The 14,396-nt window shown below is 38.7% G+C and overlaps 4 protein-coding genes and 2 non-coding genes across 7 annotated transcripts; 1 reads left to right on the top strand and 5 right to left on the bottom strand.

Annotated features, from left to right (window-relative positions):
* Positions 1-3,567: 3,567 nt before the first annotated feature.
* Positions 3,568-4,956, bottom strand: LOC104826717 (oxygen-evolving enhancer protein 1-2, chloroplastic). The gene is made up of 3 exons (XM_010559552.1): positions 4,609-4,956; positions 4,217-4,510; positions 3,568-4,126 (listed from the first exon to the last, which is right to left on the bottom strand). Exons 1-3 carry the CDS (start codon positions 4,804-4,806, stop codon positions 3,665-3,667), a joined length of 954 nt encoding a protein of 317 aa, XP_010557854.1. The 5' UTR covers positions 4,807-4,956; the 3' UTR covers positions 3,568-3,664.
* Positions 4,957-5,050: 94 nt separating this feature from the next.
* Positions 5,051-5,124, bottom strand: TRNAI-AAU. Its single transcript has one exon. It is a non-coding gene; the product is annotated as a tRNA-Ile (tRNA).
* A 479-nt stretch (positions 5,125-5,603) lies between these two features.
* On the bottom strand, positions 5,604-6,996 carry LOC104826725 (cold-regulated 413 plasma membrane protein 2). Its single transcript, XM_010559563.1, has 4 exons — positions 6,693-6,996; positions 6,294-6,401; positions 6,127-6,197; positions 5,604-6,033 (listed from the first exon to the last, which is right to left on the bottom strand). Exons 1-4 carry the CDS (start codon positions 6,866-6,868, stop codon positions 5,780-5,782), a joined length of 609 nt encoding a protein of 202 aa, XP_010557865.1. The 5' UTR covers positions 6,869-6,996; the 3' UTR covers positions 5,604-5,779.
* Positions 6,997-7,395: 399 nt separating this feature from the next.
* On the bottom strand, positions 7,396-10,329 carry LOC104826733 (BTB/POZ domain-containing protein At5g66560). 2 transcript variants are annotated; one of them, XM_010559575.2, is made up of 4 exons: positions 9,844-10,329; positions 9,670-9,739; positions 8,220-9,575; positions 7,396-8,135 (listed from the first exon to the last, which is right to left on the bottom strand). In XM_010559575.2, the coding sequence occupies exons 1-4, from the start codon at positions 9,873-9,875 to the stop codon at positions 7,590-7,592; spliced, it is 2,004 nt and encodes a 667-aa protein (XP_010557877.1). In that variant the 5' UTR covers positions 9,876-10,329; the 3' UTR covers positions 7,396-7,589. The 2 variants fall into 2 exon arrangements, with proteins under 2 accessions (XP_010557877.1, XP_010557887.1); XM_010559585.2 differs by having other exon boundaries at positions 9,816-10,328.
* Positions 10,330-12,192: 1,863 nt separating this feature from the next.
* LOC104826743 (protein AE7-like 1) lies at positions 12,193-14,196 on the bottom strand. The gene is made up of 6 exons (XM_010559607.2): positions 13,915-14,196; positions 13,675-13,830; positions 13,339-13,444; positions 13,024-13,123; positions 12,868-12,913; positions 12,193-12,531 (listed from the first exon to the last, which is right to left on the bottom strand). Exons 2-6 carry the CDS (start codon positions 13,790-13,792, stop codon positions 12,431-12,433), a joined length of 471 nt encoding a protein of 156 aa, XP_010557909.1. The 5' UTR covers positions 13,793-13,830; positions 13,915-14,196; the 3' UTR covers positions 12,193-12,430.
* Positions 13,920-13,993, top strand: TRNAI-UAU. The gene has a single exon. It is a non-coding gene; the product is annotated as a tRNA-Ile (tRNA).
* Positions 14,197-14,396: the final 200 nt, after the last annotated feature.

Raw genomic sequence — 14,396 nt, 5'->3', positions numbered from 1 at the left:
TGTATATGTGTTTTATTAATTATAAATAATTTTATTTTTAATATATATATATATGTATATATATGTGAATTTATATGCATATATTAATTTAAATACATGTAGATGAATATTTGGACATTTAGTAATATTTTTGAATGATGAGTCAGCAATTTTTTGCTGAGTCAACAGTTTTTTTTGCTGAGTCAGCAGTTTTTTGCTGAGTCAGCAGTTGCGTTTCTTTGATTTGGAAAAAATTTAAAAGTCTGGGTATTTATGTGGGAGTTTTGGAAAGTTCAGGTATTTATATGTCAATTTTATAGTTCGAGTATTTATTTGGGATTTTTGTAAAAGTTCGGGTATTTTTATGTGATTACCCCATATTATTATTATTATTATTAGAGAAAATCCAAAAAAAATATTAAACTACAATTTCGACAGAGAAATACCGGACTTTTGTTTTTGTCAAATAAATATTAAACTTTTTAAATGAGTTTTAAAAAATACTAAACTTTTTTATTGATCTAAAAAATATATAAAAATTTTATGCGATTGTAAAAAATACTAAACTTTTTAAATGATTCAAAAAATACATGAACTATATATAATAGTAAAAAAACAACGACAATAATTTGACGTATTTGCATTTCTTTATATCACATAAACTCATTTATTTATTTTGGCAATGATAGAAGAGTTAAATATTTTTTTTGATAAATTATAAAAGTTAAATATTTATTTGACAAAATCAAAAGTTTAGTATTTTTTGGTTAAAATTGAAAAGTTTATTGTTTTTTTTTTTAATTTTCTCTCATCATCATCATCATTACTATTTTTTTTTGTTAACGGCGGGAATCCAATCATAGCCTTTCGGACGCGGTGATAAACTTCTCGATTTCACGTAATAACCTACAAACCACGTAGAACAGATAAACCATCCAAAGAGTGACAGACTCGTTGGAGAGTGGAATCGAACCCATGACCTTTTGGAGAATCATGAACCCTTTAACCACTACACCAGACCTCGAATGACATCATTATTATTATTATTATTATTACTACTACTACGATTTTCGCTTTGCTTTTTGTGGAAATTGGGGATTTTGTGACATATACATTGTTTGGTGGATCATTCTGCATTACTAAAAAAATTGTACGAATAAATATACGATTCTTTCTATAATTTTATTGTTGTTGTTGTTGTTTACACTCTTTTGTAGCCCATTATTGTAATATTTCACAAGTTTTGTACGGATAAATATACGATACTTTATTTCTTTTTTTGTTAGTGTTGAATACAAGCATAGGTTTTTTGTTTTTGTTAATATGGTGGAGTAGATCGACGAATTTGTTGGATAAAATAAGTATGTTACGTTATATATATATATATATGAAAAATAAGTATGAGATTAATTAATTAACTACTCTAAACTAACTAAAAATTACAAATATATATAAATTACGAGAGTAGTTTTTAATGGTTGGTTATTTAAAATAGCCCAAATGAAAAAAAAGTAAAGGCCAAAAAAATAATTTTATATTATTGATTCTTATAACAGGCATAGGACTAAAATTATTATCTAGCTTATCAATATTTTTTATTTGATAACCTATTTTTTTAGAATTTTATGAATATTCTATATTCATGACAATTTTAGAATAATATTATGATAACATAATATTAGAGATGGATATTTGAATATATATATATATATATAATTAAATCGAATTGAAATTATTTATATTTAAAAAAATAGTTAGTTATAATTATGTTAAAACTTTAAAATTTAACAGGAAAATAACAAAAAAAAAGTTCATTAAAAATTTAAATTAATATAATTATTTTTAATAAAAATCGGAAATACAAAACTTAAATATTATTGGTAAATTATTTATTCACATGATTGAATTTTTTTGTGGTAACTTTTAGATTAATTAATGCAGTTGGTTTAACATATAATAAGGTGGGAAAGGAATCAATTTACATGTTGGATTTCTATTAATAAAAAAAAAGGATAAAGCTATAACCTTATCCATCATTTATCAAAACCATGGGTATTGTAGGGTTTGTTAAAAAACACAAAAAAATTATCTTTTGAGAAATTTTATATATATCCTTATATCGAGCTGTCTTTTGTTTTCAACCCTTACACTGAGTATTCAAAATTAATATATATATATATATATCGAGCTGTCTTTTGTTTAAATCACGTTGACGGGCTTTTCTCAAAATTAATCTCAAACTTTTCTCAAATACAAAAAAACCCTTATACATACATACATACATACATACACGCGCACAGGCATACATACATATATATATATATATATATATCAGGATGTGGAATAATGTTATTGTTAATTATTATTTGAAAATCTTAAAGTTATTAGGATATATAGAAGAGATATAACGAGCTTAAGTCTATAAAAAGCAGTTTCAGGCTTTAGCATTTAATTAACAACCTTTTTTTGTTAAAATATTTAATTAACAACCTTCGTTATTAATAGTCCTTTGCCTTTGTCAACGCAAACCTACAATCATGAGTTCGACTCTCTCCATTCAAAATTTTAATTTACCTTAGTTTTAGTGCTTAATTATAAACCTCTTTTTTTTATTTAATGATTTTTTCTTAAATTTATAAATATGGCATATAACTTTTTTTGTACATACATATATATATATATATATATAAAGTTCATGCGATTATGAAATATGATGAATAAGGGCTAATTAATGCGAATTAAATATAGTTTTGAAAACATTTGTTAAAGATAACGAGTAATCAATGATGAATTAACGGGTCCAAATATTAAGAAGAGGAAGGTGGGTTGGTGAGCTGCCGTCATACGAACACTTGCATGCATGCGCATGACTTTACCCGTCGCGGTAGGCGAAGCCAACGTTCCATTTACTACGTATATACTTTAATATATACATATATACAGCGTCTATGAACATGTTCAAAAGGTGCGATAGAATAAGATTTCAAAATTTATGGGACCCATTATTAATTATTAATAATAGAAAATAATTAAAATTAATTATAAACTGTAACAACTTTTGTTATTATTAATTATCTTTATTATTATTAAATATTTATTTTTAATAGCTAAAACCAAAATATATTATAATTGTTATAAAAAAATATTTATTAGAACTGATTGTTTCTATAAAATATATTAAAATATATTTATTAAAACTAATTAAAATATATTATAGCAGGTCATTGGTATATTATGTTAAATTAAATATATTTATATCATTTTTAAATGTTTTTGGAAATAATACAATTTTTAATTTTTTTATTTTATTTAAAATTATTATTTTTAAACTTATTAATTTATATAAATTTAAAATATGTACGGGCCTCAAAAATTTGTGAGACGGCCTCTATATATATATATATAACCTAATAATTGATCATTTTTGTTTAGATGGGTAATTATTGCATGAATGATCCGACTTGATTGATCTAGCCTTCTGTACAGAATTAGAATAGACGGACGATGTGAGACTATATATATATATATATGTATATAATTTTGGTATGAATTTCGAAAGGTCGCAAATTTAAGGACTTGAGCTTGATCTTCGAGTTGGTAGCCGAGGACGTGAAATTATAAGATCCTTAGGAAGAAGCTTCAAATCAAGATGTGATAAAATACATAGAGAATGGACAAGAAAAGATCACTCGAGCTGACCGTACCAAATGCCTTGGATCTTAACATCCTTAGGAACCTTAGCGCCCAAGTCAGTGTCCGAAGGCTGAATGCTCTCGAACACTCCGATCAACTCTCCCGTCTCAGGTTTGCTCTTCGTGACCTTCAGAGTGATCTCTCCGGTGGAAGACGCCGCATTCTTGATGTTCTCCTTCGTCAGCTCCTCCTCGTCTCCTCTCCCTCCGGCTGGTAAGGCCACCGCGTTGTCGTAACCGGTTGAGCCACCACGTCCCTTTGGGTCCAAGAAGGACGAGCCACGGTACGACGGCACCAAGAATTTCCCGCTAAAGCTGTCGGGCTTTCCAGATGCCTCGAGCTGCTTCACTGTGAACAGGAACGGCACTCTCTCCCCTCCCGGAAGCTGGACGGTGACCGCGGCGTAGTCGATGCCGTCTTTCTCCACGAACTTGACGGTTCCGTCGGAAGAGACCTGGTCGGGTATAGATACGAGGAAAGGATTGGATTAGAATCCTTTCTTGATTACCGGAGACAAAACGGAGTCAAGAATTCAAAAGGGTACATCAAAGGGTCCTTCGATCTCATCGAGGGTGTAGGTGAGGCGGGTCATGAGCTTGGTGTTCTGAAACTCAGGAGGTGCGTTCTTGCTGATACCCTCGGCCTTGACGGTGAACGACGTCGGCTCGAAGCAGAACTTCTTGCCGGAGTATTGACCAGCCTTGAACTCGAACGTCTCCGAGCCGCCGTCGATAGTCGGGCACTGGTTAGCCGTTCCGGTCCCCTTCACCTCCATGTATGTCTTACTCTGGATCTCGTCAAACGTCAGCCTCTTCGGCACCCCCTCCGCATTCGCTCCCTACCCAAAAAAAAAAAAAAATCAATCGATCAACTTTGGAAGTCCAGATTCGAACAAGAAATCAACAAAAAACATATGCGTAACAAGAATCGCTTTACCGAGACGACGAGAGCAGAGGTGGCGAGAGCGAAGCCGGCGATCTTGGCGGTGTCTGAGCATTTGCCGGCGAAGTCCTTGAGGTCAGACTGGATTGAGCAGGTGATACGAGACGACCGGAGATGGCCTCCGCGGGAAGGAGCGGCGGAGATCTTAGACTGATGGAGGAAAGTTGCGGCGGCTTGGAGAGAGGCTGCCATGGCGACTGACTCCTTTTGTTTTTGTGTTCACAGAAATCAGAAGAAGAAAGAGATGTAATAATCGGAGGGAGGAGATAAGGTTAAGATAAGGCCTGCTTTTTCATTGGTCTGCTTCGGAGGATACCTGGCGACTGGTCCTCTCTTCGCCACGTGGCGAAATTCTAAGAGGAAATATAGATACTGTCTCATTCAGAGATGATGCCTTGGAAATTCTGGGAATATTATAAAACAAAAGAGTATAAAATGGCCCATGCAGGTTTCGAACCTGCGACCTTCGCGTTATTAGCACGACGCTCTAACCAACTGAGCTAATGGGCCTGTGCTCTTGTGCGAAGAACATATTAATTCAGCCTTAAAAGTAAAATACCTTCTATTTTGAAATAAATAAAGAAGATATATCACAAGATTAATTATGAGGACAAAGACAAACCCATAAATTTTTTTTTTTTCTCTAGAAAAGAAAAGGAATACGTGAGAAGCGCCTAACAAATTCGAATTCGAAAATATAAGAGAGAGAGTGAGAGTGATATAGGATTCCCCGAGAAGAGAGCTCCTGTCGTCATCCTCCGCCGTAACAATGAAATCTTGTGCCCGGAGACCTCTCCAGCCGCTAAACGGTCTTCAACATAGGCCAATTGAAAATTTGATATGAAGAAAAAATTTGAACATCTACTTAAAAATACTAAACCCATTCTTCTGAAGATAATGCTAATATTTAAGTTTGCGGACAATAAAAAATTAAAAATTCAATATCCTTGTGCTTGCTTCTGAATCTTGTGCTAAAACAATTATGAATATGCACGATAAATAAATATATGAATGAACTTTGAGAGTAGTAAAGTAAATGCAAGACCAAGCTAAAAAGCCGCAACAGAAACAGGAGGAGAAGCAATTGTAAATCCGGAACGTTTCCAAGCGATTTATTCGATCAGTTTCAGTTTAAAAGGAGAGAGGGAGGGAGAGTAGAGGCAGTTTAAGAGGCACGAAGGATCAAGGACCAGACGGGGAAAACCAAGAGAAGGATGATTCCCAAAGTGTTGGAAACTCCGCGGCTCTGAGTGAAGGAGTTTCTGAATCCACCAGAAGCTCGGATGTGCTCTTGAAGAAGATAACATCCGATGAAAAGGCATATCACCAGTCCCATCCAATGCCCCCTTATTGTGTATGCAAATAGGTTTGGAGCAACCACCAGAAGCAGTATCAAAGAACCCGGCATCTCCAGCCAATCTGCCCATTTTCAACTTCACCTCTTTATACTGTCTTTCTGAGACCAATGTAATGGTTTTAAGGTTTCTTAAGTGTGACAGAGCCAAACTCTACCTGGGAAATGGCGTGGAAAGAAAAGCCTGATTACAACTGCAATGAAAGCAATCCATTTCCCAACATCTCCTCTGATAACAACACCCAAAAGAAATTCTCATGAAGAAAAATGAATGAAAATCCTATGAGAAGGGAAAAAAACACGAGGGAGGAGGGTTGTTGGTTACCTTAGGAAGTGAAAAATAACACCGGGAAGACTGAATAAAATGTACGGTACAAGAAGCGCAGTAAGCATGTTGGTCCTCCAATTAGTACGATCCAATATCAACAAGTAACTGTGTCATGAAATTAGCTCCCTTGAATGATTGTTTTCTTAACCCAATACTTGACGAGTAAACCCATGAGATTACAATTGAAAAAACGGGAGGCAAAAAGAACAGAACATGACATAATCTCCAGCGCAGAAAATTCGATTGATTACTGAGAACAAAGTCAGATACAGTCCCTAATCCACAACCGATCAGATGCAATTGTTCAACAACCCTTTCTCTCTTTCTCCAGATCCAAACAACGAGCACAATCGAAGCAGATCAGAAATTGCGAGCGAAACAGTAATGAAAACTCACATGGCAGAGAAAGAAGCGATCCATTTGAGAAAAGAGGTTCCAAAACTCAACCCACCCAGCATCACAGCATCGTTGACGAGTTTCCTTGCTGCGATCTTGAGCTCCTCCATGTCGGAGCCGACAGAAGCAGTCATGTCCGCTTCGGTCTTCATCGCCAGATAATCCATCCGCCCCATAATCGCTGACCACCGAGACAAAGAAACGCAAGCAATGGGATCTTCGTTTAAGATTAACTCGATAATCTCACGGTTAATTTTTTTTTTGTTTTGGTCTTTTCCCCTCAATGTTCCTTTAGTTAGAAATAGAGACCGTCTACGAACTCCGCTGTTTTCTCGTTTATATTGGGCTTCCGCTGCTGCAGCCGGGGCGTACGCTACTGGGTGACGTGTCTTGTGGTAAATGGATAGTTCGTAAGGTGACACGTGGCAATATCGCAATTTTCTGCTTCTAATCTTACGGCCTTAAAAAACGTTTAATGTTATGTGGGCTTTCGAGCCCTTTGCTACATTAACTTAATGGATATTGGGCCTTATTATATGACAGATTCCAGATTTAAAAGGCTCATATACATACATCAAGAAAAATCATGTTTCCCGAAAAAAGTGTCTTCTCTCAGTCGAACCATCCCCAGCATAAAACGCATCAATTTCAATCTAATTTGAGTAATTAGATATTCCCAAATTCAGGTTGAGGCAAAAAATCATGTGAACCAACCAACTTTCGATCCTCATTATAAATAAAGTTTACAACAAAATCAAGCTGTGCCAAGAAAAAAAAAACTTACCATATGGGACTAGTAGCAACAGTGTACGTCCAAAACAAACAAATCAAAGTAACGCAGTAATCAACAAGGCATAAACAGAATCAAAACATGAAAGGATGATAAAAGATGGAGCGTCAAGAACGGCGGGACGTGCGATCGACCATGGTTGCCTCCTGCGAATCGCAGACCTGCGTCTTGAACTTGCATCCGAACCTCTTCGTAATGGACCATCCTCCTCCTCCTCCTCTCGGCCGATCGTCTTTGTCGATGGTGGCGATCACCTTCTTCATGTTGGAGCATTCTCTCTCCAGACGATGCACCCTCGTCCTCATTGTATCCATATCCAACTTCAGCACTTGATTCTCCCTCACCGTTTCCCTCCACCTCCCTCCCTCTCCCTCTCTCTCTTCCTCCCTTACCGCTTCCCCTATTGTTAGGTTCCTTCTCTCCGACTGTCTCGGCTCCGTTGACTGCGACGGAGACGGCGTCTGAGCTGCTAGAAGCGTCCCCGCTATCGCCTGACGGAGCTGTAGCTGCTCGAAGAAGAGGACTTGCACTACGGCCCGCAGCGGCAGACGCTCGTTCTGAGCCGCGTGAGTGCACGCTTCCAGCGTCAGTTTTTGGCAGTCCATCACTCCGCATATCTTTTCCCTCTCCGCCTCCGTGATCCATGGATGCGCCTGTTGTTGAAAATGTAACAATAAACGTCAGATTCGGTTCTCCGATCTTCTGGATCCGGAGAGATTTTGATATGTATTGATCACCTTAAGATATACGTCGACAGCTCTGTAGAGTCCATCGTCGTAGAGTCGAGCTTGATCGGGAAGTGAGATCGCGAGGTTGTAGAACTTTTCCGGTTTGAGATTGGCGTCCGACGCAATCTCCGCGAGATATCCGTCGATCAGTTTTCCGACGAGCATCAACGACGGAGATCGTGGGTCCACCTCGATTCCGGCGGCGTTTGCTTGTTCTAGTGTGTCGAGAAAGTAGCCAAGGATTCTCTCAACCAAATCGACGTCGTACAACGTCTCGTTGAGGTACGAGTAGCTGGGAATAAGCAGATCGTCAAGCGTGGCTTGCTCAAGTTGCGATCCGATCTTTCTCTCCAGCACGTTGCGGCATGCCTCTGACGCGTTGAGGATGATGGCGGTCCGTAGTAGGCCGAAGAGAAATCTCGTTGTTGCAGATCTGGAGCTCTTATCCAATGGGAGATTCGAAGTTACCGTCTCCAACAGTTCTCTCTGTTCGTTCTCGGAAGCTGCGGTGGATGACGACGATTGCGGTTTCCTGTTAGACCGCAAAATTCCTGGAATGTGCTTCTTTGCGTAGCACATTAGACAGCTCTCGATTATATCCGGGCTCAGATCTCCCGATCTCATCGCCGAAATCACACGGTTGAAGACGGGAAGGCTCAGTTGTGCCAGATCTTCGAACCACGACTCCATTTTTGAGTCCCTAGTCGGTTTCTTTCTTCTCGAATCGGCCTGTTTCGACGCATCACCGGGAAGAAGCGGCGGATCGGTGACCGAGATCGCTCCTTCCCCTCCGCCGCCACCGTCGTTTACCGGCCAACCGAACAGTGACGGATCGACTGACGAAGCTCTGGAGACGATGGACTCTATGCACCGATCGGTTATACCTAGCGATTCGGCTGAACCTGAGACTGATTCGCACGATTTCAGCGCCTTGACGGACTCTCGCAAGCTCTTGAAGACGGACGTCGAGAGAAACCTTTCGGCCTTGGAAATCAGATTTTCCGGTGAGTATCCTTCTGTCATCTCGAGGTGCTCGGCGGCGCAGCGGAGCGGAGCGGCATTGGATCCGGAGAGATCGATCTTGACGCCATAGCAGAACTTAGCCACCAACTCGAAAGTCTCCGAACCTCCTGGAAAGTTATGAAGCTTTATGCAAGGAGAACCGGCTTCTTCTTCTTCTTCTTCTTCCAACTCCTGCTCTTCCTCCTCGATTTCATGGCGTTTTCCCTTTCCATCACTGTCTTCCGCGGCGGAGACTGATGAATTTAGATTCGCCGACGGCCGGAGATTCGCGGAGGAAAATGATTTGGTCTCTTGCTCTGTTATCAACAAGTGAAGTTTCCCGCTCTTCGACATGAGAGGAAACTGAAGGCCATGAAAAAAAAAACTGTCAGTGAACACTATAGAAACAGAAGAAGAAGAAGAAGAAGAAGACAAAGCTCAGGCGTTTCTGCAGCACCTTATGAAGATGAAAGGTCATATCGTCAACTTCGATTTCAATGTCGCTGGGCAAGCCCGTGGTACAGAACCTGCATCAAATCAGAGAAAAGAGAAAGAAGGTATTATCACCAGCATTCGAACTTTCATAAAACATCGAAAACACACATGAAATCCCGTGTTTTGTCTTCATCACCATGCTTGAGCCTTGGACTTCTCTACCGCCATCGGAGAAAAACCCAGAGAGAAACGCCGTGTTACCAGCCACTTCTGAGAAATCACCTTCGCTTTCACTCCCACAGAACACCGTATATTCCTGCACCTTCCCCCCTCTCTCTCTGTATAGGAAAACGGAGACTGCTATGGAAAGAGAGAAAGAGAACGGGAAAGGGAAGGAATTGGAATCCTAAAACATCAGAAAGGGACAGATTAAATTTTATTCGGATTTCGAAAAAGGGGATCTCGTATTTTTTTTAAAACTGCAAATTTCCCCAACTTTTGCTTCCTTTTTTTTTTTTATAAAGAAAAAATCCATGGTTGCAGAACAGCCAGAATCTCAACCACTTCAAACACTAGACACATTTTCAGAGAAGTTGCGCTTTGAAAGAGGCAACTCCCACTGCCTTGTTAACCACAATTATTATAAACCCCTCTATTTTTAGCTTCCCTGATTTATTTCTTCTATTAATGCATTTTCCCATTATTTTGATCAACATTGTATATCTATTTAGTCATAGCACATGAGATTCGTTTTTTGGAAACATTTTATTTATAATATGATGGAGACGAGCCACAAAGCATTTGTGATCGTCGGTGCTGTACTACTCATTTAGTTAAAAATTAAAAAAAAAACTGCGCAGGAGCTTTTGGACTGTTCCGTTTGAAATAATAAATAATGAAAATCGGAGCCTCGCCTAATTTAGAAAAATAGGGAATTTTTGACGATTAGGAAAACCATGTGTAGTGCAAGGCAGCCATAAAAAAATATATATATTTTTATGAAAATCAGGGAGTCATAATATTATTGCCGTGTTCCCATCCAGATGTAAAGGAAACGCAATTGAATTTTTTTCTTTCTTTCGAATTTTGAATGTGGAAGCAAAGATATGGTGATGGCATTTATTTAATGTTTTTGTAGACCCCTCTGAATTTATTGACGCAAACAAAAAAGAAAAAAAAAAGGTTGGATAATTCCAATAGTACAAGACTATGAATGATGAGGATGCACGCGTCGGAGGAGCCGCGTTGCGTGCAAAGTCTTAACGTTTACCTCAAACTGATAAGATTTCGGTGTGGCTCCTTGAGTTCTTATTAGATTCCGTGGATTTCTTTCCATCTTTATAGTTAAAATTTATGGATTGTAATCTCATAATAATAACATAAACTGACAGACAGCCAAACAAACTCTCATCATAGGATAGAATTTGGAATGTATAACAGGGATTGTATGAGTAGAAATCTCGAGACAACGAGAAAGATGTGGATTTGTAATAAGGAAAACTATCCGACAAATATTGCGCACACGACGAGAGATGTGGTGTGGACTTTGTAATTGTTTTTTTTTTTACAGCTTCACCTGGTGGGTGAAAAATCATTTGACAAATCTTCCTTACAAAACAAATGCAAAACGACGATATCATATTCAGTGCGGTCAATTCGTGTTTTCATGTGGCAACCATAACTCGACAGTAACGACTGATTCTCTTTCACAAGGTGTGTTTTTGACCCAATGAAATTTTTTACATATTAAAGGATATATATATATATATACACACACACACACGCACATGCATGTATGATCTAACTTAAAATATCTATTAGGTTCTTCTGAAAAGAAGAGAATGAGAAATGAAAGCATCAGCAAATGGGATCATTTATGCAGCGAAATAATTAAGAAACCCAAGAAACAAGAACAGAATACATCCAAAATCCAACACGAGAGCAGGGCATGGAAAATCGCGTCTCAGCTCAGGCGACATACGCTACGCTACAAATACAAGTTTAACTAATCATGTGTTAATCAAATGGTCGAATAATTCTGAATCAACGTACTAATTAGAAGCGGCAAAGCCATACTAAACAGCCAGTCAACCGAATCTTTGACCAGAAGCTCTACCGTAACAAAACATCTAAATAGACAAGATGGGTCTTGTTTAATCACAAGACAGGGCAGAAGTACACATTCACATTAATGTCGGAATATTTAATCTGTGGGTGGTGGCGGGCTGCTGTTTTCGTCCACATGGCCCTCTATTCCCCACATTGAGATGCTCAGTAGGTTGCGCTCTAAATGCCACATTTAACCCCAACCTCTTTTCCAAATTTTTTCAAGATTTCCCATGGATTTGATTCATAAATAACCTCTATGAATATCAATAAATGAATCCAGACAACCGTAGATAGATGTACTATATGCCAACCTATATTTATAGTATCTGTACCCATTGTCTTTTTTTTTTTACAGAATGGTTGAGTTCATCACAAGCAAAGCCTGAATGGCTGACTCTCAAGGCTATTTTTAGCATAAGGAAGCATACCCTAACGATAGATTCGTAGATCAACAAGGCGATTGATCCCCACTTGGTTATAGATTACATTATCCTTGAACAAAAGCTTGTAAAGTTATAGGAGGTATACAACAATGGGAGAATACCATGGAATTCATGCAATCACATTAGCAATACGGCAGGGACAGTACATGTCATATAACCAGCTATAGGAAAACGTTTTAACCTGTACAAGGAGTTGAACAGAACCAAACCAGGGAGAGGGCGCAAATTCGATCAAAGCTCATTGGAGTAGATACACTCATCCACGAGCTGACGGAGATTCGGATTCTCCAATGCAGCCACCACTCTTTCTTTGTCATTGAGCTGTTTATTCACTGCAATAACAATGAACCGATTCCACATTTCAGCCTTTGATCCAAACCCGGAACCAAAGTTCACAGAAACACATCAGAGGATTGGTAAACATATCATAGAGCATCTCATCAAGTACTACACATGACAAAAGTTACTAACTTTCGTAGATTACAGATAGTAGCAGGAATTCAAGATACACAGAAGTTTCTAGGGATCAACCATCCGTGCCAGAACAGTTTCCACACAACAGTCCATTCCCTTTCAGTTCTAAACTTGGCAAAGTTTGAAAGGCAAACAAACAAAGCAGTTCATAGCATGTTGAACCGATGAACTAATACGGTGTTATGCAATCTCACCTGACTCTTCATCGGCATGAGAACCAGGAGTCACTCTGATATCAACCTGCAAAATCAAGCAAAGACACACATCTAACATGAGATGAAGCGAGTTTCAATGTAGAAAATCCTTCATTGCCAGGAGAAAAGACACGAACAATTGAATCAATTGCTGACCTTGTAATGAGGAGGAAAACATTCTTTAAGCTTAGCTCTCAAGCACAGACCGATCACAGTTGCCATACTGCAATGCTGGATCGTTGGAGTAAACGTTATCCTGAATTCATCACACGACCAAACCCAGATTTGTCAAAGATTACAGGATTCACAGAGGGCTCCGCTATTCGGATCCGATTCCTAAAACCCAAAAACAAAACCCGACATAGATTGATCAAAATCAGCAGCTTTCTGAGGATAATTGCGTGCAGGATCACATGTAATAACAACTAGACAACAGCGGAAGAAAACGTAGAAAGAGTATATATAACTCACAGGATACGACCGAGCTTGTCGTCGACAGTGATGGATTCTTCAGACAGAACACTTAGCTGCTCCAAAGAATACGGGTGCTCTGGATCTCTTATATCCCTCACATAATTTGCGCATTTTCGTCAAAGATCCAAACATGAAACTAAAGAATCGCTACTTCGAACAAAAATCAGCGGAAACGTTGCATCGGTACGATGAAAGAGGGTTATTAGCAGCAAAATTTTATTTTAGGGCTTTAACCAAAGAAAAAGCTTAAACTTTCATCTAACAAAAGAAAAGGATCAAAATTTCAAAGAAACCCAGAGAAGTAAAGGAAATTGAAAGCGTGGGAGAGGATATCATAGATGTCGAGAGGGTCAACGCTGTCGTGTCCATGAAGAATCAGGTCTTCAGGACGAGCAATTCGCTCCCTCTTGGCATGCACTATCGGATTGGCGTTGATCAGCCCCAGAGTCATCTCTCTCCTCCTCTCGATCCTCCTTTCCTCGCCTCTGTCTACGGAGGAACAAACTCGAGGATCGGGAAGTGTTCAAAGGTTTATTCAATTAACAGGTTTATTGTAAATCGAAAAACCATCACCAAATGGTCCCGTAGCTCAGTTGGTTAGAGCGTTGGTCTTATGAGCCGAAGGTCGCGGGTTCGAGCCCCGCCGGGACCACCGCTGATCATTTTTGAGCCATTGACTCGACCGATCCTTTCCGGTTGCTGTCGACGGCTCTTAGTTTTAGCTTTCTGTTGGCTGTTTGTTTTGGGCATCCAGTTGGTTATACGTGCCAACTTCTCATTGGTTTATTGGTTCTCGATCATCAGGTAGACTCTCTTGCTCAGTCGGAGGATTTACGATTCAAAAGGAGTTTTCATATCGCAGAGTGCAGATGCATAGTGTTAGGTAGGTAGATAGGGCTGGATATTTAAACCCGTTTTGTAGACATTGTCGGAGACGAGTGGGTGGAGGTGTTTATTTAAACCTTGAAAGATTATTCATAGACCAGAGATTTTTATTCGAGTCATTGACCAGATATTAGGATTCTTGAATTCAACTCTTCTTTACCTCGTTCATT

This window comes from Tarenaya hassleriana, unplaced genomic scaffold, assembly GCF_000463585.1.
Source record: "Tarenaya hassleriana unplaced genomic scaffold, ASM46358v1 Cleome10, whole genome shotgun sequence".
NCBI lineage: Eukaryota > Viridiplantae > Streptophyta > Magnoliopsida > Brassicales > Cleomaceae > Tarenaya > Tarenaya hassleriana.
The sequence above is the reverse complement of the archived record's forward strand: the minus strand, read 5'-3'. Positions and strand labels throughout refer to the sequence as shown.

What these genes read in the sequence shown, in the direction of transcription:
- LOC104826733 (XM_010559575.2), bottom strand. Translation starts at nt 9,875, where the DNA reads ATGGCGGTAGAGAAGTCCAAGGCTCAAGCATG. An exon ending in AAGTCCAAGGCTCAAGCATG is followed by an intron (nt 9,740 to 9,843) that starts GTGATGAAGACA and finishes GATTTGATGCAG; the next exon opens with GTTCTGTACCACGGGCTTGC. An exon ending in TGACCTTTCATCTTCATAAG is followed by an intron (nt 9,576 to 9,669) that starts GTGCTGCAGAAA and finishes CATGGCCTTCAG; the next exon opens with TTTCCTCTCATGTCGAAGAG.
- LOC104826717 (XM_010559552.1), bottom strand. Translation starts at nt 4,806, where the DNA reads ATGGCAGCCTCTCTCCAAGCCGCCGCAACTTTCCTCCATCAGTCTAAG. An exon ending in CCTCTGCTCTCGTCGTCTCG is followed by an intron (nt 4,511 to 4,608) that starts GTAAAGCGATTC and finishes TTTTTTGGGTAG; the next exon opens with GGAGCGAATGCGGAGGGGGT. An exon ending in AGATCGAAGGACCCTTTGAT is followed by an intron (nt 4,127 to 4,216) that starts GTACCCTTTTGA and finishes ATACCCGACCAG; the next exon opens with GTCTCTTCCGACGGAACCGT.
- LOC104826725 (XM_010559563.1), bottom strand. Translation starts at nt 6,868, where the DNA reads ATGGGGCGGATGGATTATCTGGCGATGAAGACCGAAGCGGACATGACT. An exon ending in ATCGCTTCTTTCTCTGCCAT is followed by an intron (nt 6,402 to 6,692) that starts GTGAGTTTTCAT and finishes TTCATGACACAG; the next exon opens with TTACTTGTTGATATTGGATC. An exon ending in CTTTCCACGCCATTTCCCAG is followed by an intron (nt 6,034 to 6,126) that starts GTAGAGTTTGGC and finishes GAAAATGGGCAG; the next exon opens with ATTGGCTGGAGATGCCGGGT.
- LOC104826743 (XM_010559607.2), bottom strand. Translation starts at nt 13,792, where the DNA reads ATGACTCTGGGGCTGATCAACGCCAATCCGATAGTGCATGCCAAGAGG. An exon ending in TGACCCTCTCGACATCTATG is followed by an intron (nt 13,445 to 13,674) that starts ATATCCTCTCCC and finishes GAAAATGCGCAA; the next exon opens with ATTATGTGAGGGATATAAGA. An exon ending in TCATGCCGATGAAGAGTCAG is followed by an intron (nt 12,532 to 12,867) that starts GTGAGATTGCAT and finishes TTGTTATTGCAG; the next exon opens with TGAATAAACAGCTCAATGAC.